The sequence below is a fragment of the Schistocerca gregaria genome, chromosome 2, assembly GCF_023897955.1.
Source record: "Schistocerca gregaria isolate iqSchGreg1 chromosome 2, iqSchGreg1.2, whole genome shotgun sequence".
In the NCBI taxonomy this organism is placed as follows: Eukaryota; Metazoa; Arthropoda; class Insecta; order Orthoptera; family Acrididae; genus Schistocerca; species Schistocerca gregaria.
Genome location: NC_064921.1, coordinates 258,329,701 through 258,341,878, shown reverse-complemented (window position 1 = coordinate 258,341,878; position 12,178 = coordinate 258,329,701). Strand labels below are relative to the sequence as shown.

At 35.6% G+C, this 12,178-nt stretch overlaps 1 protein-coding gene across 5 annotated transcripts in view; it reads right to left on the bottom strand.

Annotated features, from left to right (window-relative positions):
• Nucleotides 1–1,584: 1,584 nt before the first annotated feature.
• Nucleotides 1,585–12,178, bottom strand: part of LOC126336819 (mucin-5AC) — a 93,675-nt gene continuing 83,081 nt past the window's right edge. For all 5 annotated transcript variants that reach the window (XM_050000878.1, XM_050000881.1, XM_050000877.1 and 2 more), the window contains 2 exons: nt 9,662–9,775; nt 1,585–3,249 (listed from right to left, as the gene is read on the bottom strand). In XM_050000878.1, coding sequence (XP_049856835.1) covers nt 3,100–3,249; nt 9,662–9,775 — 264 coding nt within the window. In that variant the 3' untranslated portion in view covers nt 1,585–3,099. The remainder of the gene's footprint in view (nt 3,250–9,661; nt 9,776–12,178) is intronic.

Genomic DNA, 12,178 nt, shown 5'->3' with positions numbered 1-12,178 from the left:
GGAATCTGGGGAAATTGATTCAATTAAAAATAACACATTTTTAAAGAAAACTGACTTCTTTAATGTAACTTTAGAACACATTGCTCCTTCAAATGGTACGGATGAATGAAATTGTACATGATGGCAGTGGCAGTACTCATCACTGATTTGTCTTGTGGTTAGCAATTCTGCTGGCCCTTGAATAAAATGATTTTTAATTGTGATACCTCCATTATTCAGTTCATGTTAACAACTGAAGCTATAGACTTCTGAAATGTGGTTAACTATTAAGACTCACAGCTGAGAGTAGGAGAATGCAGAATAGCTCAGTACAACATTTTGTCCAAGGTGGCATCTGAATTACTCATCCTTTAACCCTGGCTTTCTCTCATCGTAATTCATGTACACAGCATTTCCTATTACATCCCTGTTTAATGCTACTCTTCTTTCAGTTTCCTCTTTGCATTCTTTTCACTACATGTCCAGTTCTCAATAAATGTTGATCTGATGTGTGTGTTTTTTTTTTTTTAACTATTCACCCAAGGCTACTGTCTCAATTATTATGATTATCAGCAGTGGATTGTGTTACCAACTTAACATTTTGAAAGCTCTAAAAGTTTTGTCCCATGCAAATTTTCTCTCCATAGTTATCAAAAGTTATTTATTTGATAAGTTATAAGAATATGCACTCACAGAAAAATGTGTCTCACTCTTAGTACAGTCCCTGCTGTAATTACATACTATTCTGATTTACACTACCCAAAAACTATTGTCTTATACAAGTTTACATGTATGACTATCCTGTAGGCTTGTGTTTTACAGATATCATCTTGTGAACCACATTTCTTCAATTTTAAAACACACATCTCCATCATAGCACCTTACAAAAACAAATAGTATTAATTCAGTGTAATTGAGGCTTGGAGTGAGACTTGCATTCTTCAGGATAAAACTCAATGGCATAGTACCTGAAGTCCCAAACTCAATAAGAATGATATGGCCAAATATGCACATATTGCCCAACTACTCTGCACTCCCCCATCTCTTTTTCTGTTTAACTTTTGTGTGTGTGTGTAATAATCTCCTATTGCTCAGTGAGTAGATTGTTTTCCTTGGTCAAATACATGTAATTAAAATAGTTTAAAGTGGTCACAGAAGAGCGATGAATAAACTGTAGGTATGAACCCCTTAGCTGTAGATACTGTAAAATTTTAGTACTATTTTGTAATTAAAATGCAAAGAGTATTCAAACCTATACTGAAGAATGAATTTGGTCCACACACATGGTATATTACAAAATATCCCTCCACACACACACACACACACACACACACACACACACACACACACACACACACACACACACACACACACACAGAGAGAGAGAGAGAGAGAGAGAGAGAGAGAGAGAGAGAGAGAGAGAGAGAGAGAGAGAGAGAGAGAGAGAGAGAATATCCTGTTACTTACTCTGGGTAAAAAAAAAATCTTATCTCAAAGTCACCATAAGAATATTACACTCCCCTAGTAGTTAACTACACACACTGACATAACAATGCCATTCCGAACATTTGTTGAACTACACTTTGTTAAAATGAAATCAAGAAATAGTTTCATAGTTATATTTCCTCAGTATTATTTACTCTCAACAATGAATGATACAGCTATCTGACATTAACACACACAGGCTTCAGAAAAAGATTCTTAATAAACACAGACTGAGTGTTTTCTGCAACTAAATACAAAGGAAAAATAGAACTACAAATATCTCCTGATAATGAAGATAATATGAACAGACACTGCATAGTTGATGACATACAAACAGTTCTTTTGTTATGGTAATGAATTTGGTATTATAATAAATAGGAGAAAACTAGTGTACAATGAAGGGCACCAGCATATGTAACAGAAAAATATCACTGTTTCTTGTCTTTCCGTAATATGATTGTTCGCTACTACTCCAGCCTTGTGGAGCATGGATCACAGATGGATGGAGGTTATGAGCAGTTCACTGAAAACAATTAAGTGTTATGCAAAGTGTAATGAAATATTCATTAATTAATTGGTCAACTGCTTTCAAACAATAACAAATATTGTAACTGTGTTTGTTAAACAACCAACTTGGCATATTAATAATTTATGTTTCAGATTTTATAGTGCTTCTGAGTCCCCTGCCAAGATGACAATGCTCCCTCTCACAAGGAAAAATACATGTACAAACTTATTACAACAACATCATTAAACAAAGACATCACTGGGAGTAACAGCTGAGAAACATATCTTTAGAATTATGTTTCCAAGGCCACAATCAAAAAACAACAAATACGCACATTTACACAGATGACTGCAAGTAATAAGAGACAAAGTACAATGACTAGATGATTGGGCACATTAAAAATAGATCACTAATTTTTACAGAGATTTCCAAATAAATATTTCACGAGTGTGTTATTAAATAAAATTTGTTTAACATTTCACATGAAATATCATTTAAATTAGATTATACTCTACAAAAAACGTTTTTGTTCTGTGTCATGCTATAAAGTGGTGAGATAGTGAAACACTATCAAAATTATCTAATAAACTGTAAATTACTTTTTTAAAATATGGCTTTTTCTGTATATAAGCAATTATCTTTCAGAATTTTGATAAAGCTATCATGTTTGCTTAAAACTTTACATAACACATTTTAAAATATGTATACTCACTAGTAATGACTGACAGGTGCAGCAAGTTAGAACATCCTGCACAATAAACTCTTACATGTTTTAAACATTACAATTAAAACTTCATTCAATTGTACTAAACATGATTTAACATAAAATCTTTACATTTATGGCATAAAGGAATGTTTTTATTTACAATTCTGATACTGCCACTTTTTGCAGCCTTAAAAGTCACTGTGATTGCCTGTATCATAGCCTGATAGCAAAATCTTACTTAAAGTTCATAAAAAATTGAACAGACTATGATCTTTCCACCACAACAAAAGCATAGTGTGCATTGCACATAGTAAAAAATGTAACTAACTGTTCCCTACAGCTGTTGTCATCTCAGACCAATCCATTTGTTATTACACTGCACTTGCTACACGTTAAAATGCATTGAGATGTGGTACACAACTTATGACTTATCACGTTTCTTGAGAGAACGCTTGTTAGCACACCTCGTAATTATTTCCGCCACGTGAGACTTGTGGTCAAAAACCTTCATCACTTGCAGTTTGGCTTCTTGCATTTGGTCACTTATCACTTTGCTTCGTTGTATGTTGCCCTAATAGAAAAAAAAAGACAATTAAATCTTTGATAATGCTTATTTTCACTTTGAAATGAATTTACAAAAAGCTTTTTGCCCAGTATCATCCAGCATGCACAACAATAAATAATTAAATTAGTGTCAACATCACAATCCTCTTCAAATGTCAAGTAGCTTTGTCAAATATGCCTCCTCTTTTTCTGTATTGTGAAGAGTAAATTTCCAACAAAGACACAAATAGCAAACAAGTTATCACAAAGCTGGTAATAAGACAGGGAGAAGGCAGTGGGAGGGGAAGCTTTTCTAATTTCCTAAAAAGAGCTGATAAAGATCAACTGTTATCTGCTGGATATATATAACAAATTTTAAAGGTGTACTCAACCAGGATTCCAAATCAATACATACAACTTTCATTACATTGAGAGCTGTTCCAATTCAGTCATTCACGAATGCATCATGAGCCAACTTAAGCTTGAACCTGTCAATGGCTTAAAAAGAAATAGCCTTTCACAGATTTATGTATCATGCAATGCTTCATGTTTAGTACAACAACTTTCAATTATTGTTAAGTGTTATATTGAAGTGTGCTCTGGAATATATAATGAGACAATTGTACAAGGGTAACCCAAAAAACATAAGAATAAATATCATATACATTAAAATTGTCCTGGATTTGCAGCTGATCTTTCTCTCTTAGCCAACAATGTTCAAGAAATCGGACAACAAGGTAAACTGACAAGAAAAACAAAACTGGCCTTAGAATACCATTTGAAAAAGCAGAAATTATACTAACCAATCCAACACTTGCAAACAAAATTACAATAGAAGAACAGGAAATAAAAATGGTTAACAATATTTATGCGAAATCATAACATACAACCTAACAAGGAACAGACAGGTCAAAATATAATTTAAAAACTGGGGAAAATAAATTACATTACCAAAAATACATACAACAAGAAAGACTATTGACAGTTGCAAAATTAAAATATTATAAACCAACTACACAACTATAAACAACATATGCAGCTGTAGCCATCTTCCAAACTAATATAGCAGAAACTGACAGAATACTCAGTATAGACAGAAGAATAATTGGAACTTGCATAAACAATCAACATCAAGTAAATTTGCAATGGAGAATAGCTACAAATAAAACAGAATAGAAGGAAACAGAACCAGTAATGAACACAATCATGAAGAACCACATCTTTCTTTGTACACAGGATGATAACACCAGAAAAAAGAATCAGTAACAGAATAACTGTGAAACAGCATGACCAACACTAATGGATCACAGAAATTAAACAAGATATAAGAGAGCTCCAAATTACAGTAAATAAACTAAAAAAAAAAACAGTCAAAGTAAAAGACTGTAAGAGACGCAAACCACACTACGAACAAAGATCAATGAAAGGGCTGCAGGAATGATTATCTCAAACAAAGAAAGGAGGGAAAAAGAATATCTGAAAGAATGTGATGTATTGGGCAGAACACCTTTCACTATAACTGACTGAAGTACCCAAAAATAAAATAGAAAAATGAATAACAATAGTAGTAATAATAATAAAACAAAATCTGAGAGCCTTGGGAGAACCAGACATGACAAAACTATTCCATCTCGTGTGCAAAATTTTTGAGACAGGCATAATATCCTCACACTTCAAGATAAATGTAATAATTCCTATTCCAAAGAAAGCAACTACTTACAGGCTTGAATGTTATAAACTATCAGTTTAAAACATCATGGTTGCAAAATATTAACACAAATTTTTCCCACACGACTGGAAAAACTGGTGGAAGCCAGCCTTGGGCGCGATCAGTTTGGAGAAATTTAGGAGCGTGTGAGGTAAAACTGATCCTACAATTTTTTGTAGAGGGTAGGTTAAGGAAAGGTAAACCTACACTTACAGCATTTTTTGACTTAGAGAACACTTTTGACAATGATGACTGGAATAGGCACATTGGACTTCTGAAGGTAGCAGGGGTAAAATATAGAGAGCAAAATGTTATTTACAACTTTTACAACAACCACACAGCAGTTATAAGAGAGCATGAATGGAAAGCAGTGGTTGAGGAAAGACAGGGTTGTAGGCCATCGCCGATGTTCTTCAGTGTGTACATTGAGCAAACTGTAAAGTGAACCAAAGAAAAAATGTGGAGTAGGAAATAAAATTCAGGGAAAAATAAAATATAGATTTTTGAGGCTTGCTGATGACATTGTAATGTCGTCAAACATACCATAGGACTTGGAGGAGCAGTTTAACAGAATGGACAGTATCTTTAAAGGAAGACATAAGATGATGATGATTATGAGCAAAAGCAAAACAGGGCTAATGGAATGTAGTCAAATTAAATCAGGTGATCCTGACGAAATAAAATTAGGAAACAAGGTACTAAAACTAGTAGATGAGTTTCACTGTTTGGGTAGCAAAATAACTGATGAGGACTGAAGTAGAGAGGATATACACGGGGTGTTCGGTAAGTAATGCAAAACTCTTTTTGGTCTGTCATCGTGAAATATTCCCACATCAGCTGCTATACTTTCATGAAGTTCTGATAGGTAAGGGCACTATACGTAGCTTTCAATATGGCATCTGTAATGAGGTGCATTCCAAGCTGAGAGCTGTCAGAGTTTCTTTTGCCGGGAAACCAGAGAACTGCAGATATTTGTAGAGGCTTGTAGAATGTCTATGGAGAACTGAAAATGAATGAAAGCGCGGAATGAATAAAGGCGCGGAATGAATAAAAGCATGGTGAGTCGCTGGGCAAGGTGTTAGTCACCAATACAATGAGGTTGTGCAAACCTGTCCTATCTCCTGGGAGCTGTCATTCCTTCAATGTTGGAATGTGCAGACACACTCATTTGAGATCATCAACAAATGACAATCAACACGTCACTGCACAACTGGATGTCTCTGTTAGTTGGTCTGACACACTTGTCCACCAGTTGGGGTACTCAAAGGTGTGCGCGCCCAGATCTCTCACCTTCCAATTTCCATCTGTTTCGCCCAATGAAAGAAGCACTCTCTGGGAAGCAATACATGGATGATGTGAACATTATTGACGCTACTGGACTTTGGGTCCAGCTTTGACCAGTAGAGTGGTGCAATGCAGTCATACAGGTCCTCCCAGTAAGCAGGTGTAAGGCCACTGCATTGAATGGAGATCATGCTGAAAAATGGGGTTTTGTACCCAGAAGAGTGGGACTGACCTGAGGGGGGGATGGCATTGCATTACTTACTGAATGCCCCTCATACACACTATACTGGCGATGGTAGGAAAAGTGTTTCTGAAGAAGATAAATTTGTTAACGTCGAATATAGATCTAAGTCTTTTCTGAAGGTATTTGTCTCAAGTGTAGTCATAAATGGATGTGAAGCATTTCAGGAAAATTATTTGCAACAATCTTAACACAATTGAGGTTGTAATTTGAAATAACCAATTTTCTATTTTTTTCCATACTTTTTCCCCTGATCACTAATATCCATTATAGTTGTTCTTCGTCTTCAGTAGTTGTGGCAGTTTACTCAATTTCTGCATCATTATATTCAACTATTCAGTTCCCCATCACCCTTATTTTAATGCTCCTGAACTTTACATCATATACTGTAAGTTTTGTTTCTCTTTGTTCAATAACCTTGTTTCCCCATTTTACACCAGTAAATAATTCTGAAATAGACACAACAGGAAGGCTACAGTTTATACAAATGAAATTTACTATCAGCCTAAGTTTACTGACAAGAATACCCCACTCCCCCCCCCCCCCCCCCAAAAAAAAAAAAACGCACGCACACACACACACACACACACACACACACACACACACACACACACAGAGTTTTCAACCAATAATGTATTTCTTTTAATTCCAATTAGCATAGAATGTTGTCATAAGGGCATTACCAAAATAGTTTTGTAAAGTGAGGGTCTAGATGTCAGTTCACAATGTGCTTCTGATCTTGTGCAGACATACCTATATGTAATTTGTAGCCAAGAGTGGCTCCTACTCCTATTAGTTGTTCTGTATTCCCTGTTAGCTGACATCAAGATATCATGACGGAAGAAATAATATGGGTGAGCTGTTTCTTGGAACAAATTCCAAATGGAGGCTTATAAGGGACAATGTTTCAAGCAAATGTGTCTAATGCTTAGACGAGACAGTTGATATTTCTTTAAGGGATTTAATGGCTCAGGTTATTTGCAACAGTATATGTTGTACTTCCACAATATTAAAGTCACCGACAAAAGTACAAAGCATGTGTGTTTTGTTTTACTTCCTTATATTTTTAAGCATTTCTTTATACATCTCATCACATGCATAGTTCTGTTACAATAAATGGAAACTGACTTATTTTGATCAAAATGTAGTGGTCATTTGAAGATTGGGGGGGGGATCTTTGCTTAAAAAAAAAAAAAAAAAAAAAATGGCCGATGTACACTAAGTAAGTATCAGGACAACAATGTTGTGCACCTCCCCAAAGACAGTTAAGGAGAAAGATTTAAATGCAACACCACCTCCCTCGAAGCAAGAGGTGGCCCCATGGAGATTTGACAGTTGCAGTATAATACTCTAGCAGACTAAGCATTAAATTCAGAAAGTTTCATGTTTTGATGTAACTTTAATTTTGATCTGCGCACCCCAAGTGAAGACTACACAACAAAAATAACAACAACAAAATACATGCTACTGCAATTATAATTTCCGGTTAACAATGTAGTCACACAGCAGACTACGAACATAGTTTGGGCACACATTTGTTATTACGTGTGACATGCATCGCGTTCAGAAATTTAGGTATGTGAAAACATAGCATCTATTTTTTGACAAGATTCGTATCTATTTTTGCCAAATTTACATGTATTTTTTTTAAATTACAACTACAAATTTAAAAGTTTGTCAATTACATGTCTGAAGAAGTAACGTTCATGCTTCAAAATTTGTTGTTAAAGAAGTGGTGATTGGGGAGGTTTCTGACTGGAATGTTTCTTTTTGCAAAAACTAACAGTTTTTAATGGTCTTTGCTTGTTGTCTTCTTCTGGCTCTATCTAAGCTTTCAACAAATGACTGTTTCTGTTGAGAGGCAGCATTTTCCCACCAGGAACAGAATGCTTCATTGATTTAAGGTGTTTCTCGACATTGTTTTTCTTTCTCAGCCCAATTTTATAATTAAAAAATGCGCAGAAATGTTTTTAACATTTTGTGGGAATTCACAGGCATATAGGTCATGCTTGACGATGGTACAGATAAGAACTGCCAAGGTACTTATCATAGAAGTAGAACTGAAAACAACTATTGGCATTTTAGGGGAAGAATTTTGGTTTGATCGAAATATGCCGACAGGTTTTGTTTACTGGTTGTTGGGAGTGTAAACAAACTAGAATTATGATGATTAGCTGTGAGAGGAAAATAATCCCCACCTCCCTCTCTTACAGCAGACAGCCTACACCCTTGTCCTGTTTTTCCATGAAGACAGAGCTGACCAATAGTCATAGGGATCACCAACCCCTTCTGGTGTTGAGAGGGTCATAATGAAACATCATGAAGAGCCAAGATTACTTTCTTCACTCATTTATAAACAAGGAAAGGAAATAACGAGCAATATTCAACACAAAATATTTGGTACTGGCTACTGTATAATTATTTCTGATGTAGGTTAGCAGTGTCTATAAACAAGGTATTTCACTCCCAATCTCTATTAATACTTGGTGCATTCACGATTCAAAACACCCATCTGCTAAAATTGACACATTAAAACTTCCTGCATTATACCAATTTTTGAATTGACACTAGCAGAAAAATACACAAATTTCTTTTTTCTACAGATGCTGCGTCCCATGGATGGGTCTTACATTTCATTACATGATGAGTACCATTCAACAGCCCATGACTAGCGCAGCAGGAGAGAATTGAGCGCACTGATACATCATTACATTCATGCACTTTTGATTTTGCAAACGCATTCTTACGCACATTATCTTTCAACGTTTTGAGGCAGAGTTGCATCTATCATCTGTCCTGTCAAAAGCTTAATTAATACATAAATTACTTAATTTATACAGAAATCAGAGATGGACTTATTACTTTTGGAATTTTAGAAATAGCAACAGGAATTTTTACACATTATTACACTTGATCATTCCTCCAACCAACAATCACCAAACACCCAATGATCTTTGCTTACAGACAAACAAGACACCTATATAGGGGATCAAAACTACTGACACATTACTCAAATACGCTGTTCATTTTTGTAGCTACTATTCACATCTCAGCTTATTCAGAAAGATTCAGCATGTGTTACAAAAATATTGTGTGCACGTGCGAGAGAAAGAGAGAGAGAGAGAGAGAGAGAGAGAGAGAGAGAGAGAGAGAGAGAGAGAGAGAGAGAGAGAGACTTGCTATCTTGTTTAATATGGTATACTGTACCTTGATGAGTTCCACAACACGATTTACATCCTTCTCAGTATCCTTCCCTGTTCTCCTCTCCATGTATTTCAGCATATTGGTTAGCCTCTCAAAAACCTGAGTTTCCAACTCAGACTGCAACATACATACATCCAAGATTAGTAAAACTTCAGACACAGTAACATATGTGACAAGTCAAAAATTATCTGCTCTTCATCATTGTAGTTTAATGATGCATACCTCTAATAACTTTTTTTTTTTTTTTTGGACATAGGAGCCCCTTTCAGTTATCATACTCCAATGTTAAATATACTTTTATCTCCACGATGAAGATTTTGAGTTGATAACACAACCATAAATGCACTGTTTACTTGACCTCAATCTTGAATGACAATCCAGTTGCCTCAGAAATGATCTTGCAGAGTGTGAATGTAGTTCTTCGTAGCAATGTTCTTAAATAAATGATTTATGGCATTCTTTCCACATCAGATTGATCAGTCTCTATCTTTTAATGATTTCATCAAACATTATCTTCAGGATATATTTCAGTAGGCTGATAGATATTTATGTTGGCCAAATTGTGCCATGGAGACATCACAAGTCATGGTAGTTAAATATGCTACTAGAGATTGCATTTGTGTACGTGACTTAGGCAATTTGGTAGTGATGCCAGTTACATTACATGGTGAATGACTCACTTTGTTCTCTGTTGACTTTCTACGCACCATTAAGTGTGTAGCCACTGTTCTGCTTAAAGTAGTAGTTACATGTAAATTTGGCATGTGCGACAGCAGCTACACCCTTAGAGGTGCACAAGAATGGACGTCTGATGCTTGAAAGGCAACACAGAAATAAGTGAGCTATCCATCACCAAACGAAATCAGCATCCCTACCAATGTCCATCAGTCATACACATCAACGTAATCTCCGATAGTATATGGAAGTGCTACGACTCCCTGATGCCTCAGTGACATAATTTAGCCTATGTAAGTACCCAATGGCCTACTGAAATCTTCCTGACTGAGAGGAAGGAGAAAGTTGTAAACGGCTGGAAACATAAAATCTGATGGGGCAGAACTCCGTGAAGCATTTATTTAAACTTTTGGTGACCTGAAAAGTTTATGAACAGATCTGGACTGAACTGGTTGTATAAGCACAAGTTCCCTGAATGCTCATAGTCTCAATGATGGGCTGAGCCAAATGTAGGTGTGGATTACTGCTTAATAACAACTGTTTCTGTGAGAATTGGCTTTCATGTTTGATGTGAATTCCTGGCATCAGCACCTTGCCTGATAGATCTTTGTGTCATGTACTGTTCATCATACACCTAGATTTCATCTAATTTTCTGGTCTAGGTACTTTTGTGTACTAAAGTGAAGTTATCAGCACCTAGTCCATTGCAGCCTGGGTCTAATTTCTTCTACGGCGGCAATACTGGGTGATTACAGTCTGGCTAGCAGTTGACTGCTGTTTCATCTCCCCCTCAAAAACTATCTCCATTACTGTAATGGTTCATGAAGGTATAACAACTCAATTGTACTTTGTGACATCCCCCACAGTACCCATCTCTCAGACCATACAGAATCCAAGACCCTGATGAGTGATGCAAAAGGAAGGACCGTAATGTAGACCATAAGCAATCTTACTGGTGGATGTTGTGCAGCCAAAGCCATGTTCTTGCATTATACTTGTGCTCCAAATTGTGATGCAAGTCTACCAGTGAATACCAAACTGTATTCTCCCTCTCTGGAGCACAATGACGCAGTATGTTTATACAATCATTGCTTCTCAGTATCTGATCTACATCACATCCATTCACTGACATTACTACAGCAATATTAAAAACTACATGCATAACCAACAGTACAACAAACATAACACTGTTAAGCACAGAAGTATAGATAATTTTAACTGTCTTATGTTTCAAAAATAATATAGTTGTTCATTTATGCTATAAGCTATAAACTATGTAAAATGACAAAAAATCTTTTGGAGTAAGAAGAAAAGGAAGAGGGGAAAATGAAAGTAATGCAGGTTGGTAGAAAAGCAAACAATGGAAGGTAAGACATTATTCAAAATACAAAGGAGTAACATCGAAAGTAGGAAAAAAGTGGAATTTTTTAGTTTAAGAAATGAAGTATTTGCACAGGAAACTGAACAAATATCAAAGATAAGTGGTCATAATATAACTGTATTTTCACTGAAATCAAACACCGCATCCAAGTAAAAACAGTCGAGCAATCGCTGCAGAAGACAAGTATTATGCCAACCTCCAGAATGTTTACATTAAGGTAACTGGTAAGGGCAAGAGGCTACATTAAGTGGTGTATAAAAGGAGGTGTATGTACAAAATGTCAGTTTTTATTTTTATTTTTATTTTTAAGGAATACTGTTGTTTGGAGTTCTTTAAACTGATGTATGTTTTGTTGATTTTGGAGGACTAAGTATTTTTTATTTATTTTGAAATAATTTACTGCACAAGTAATTTCTGCAGGTTCCAGTTATGACAAGATAACCTGGGAACAGTTTGCTAAAGAA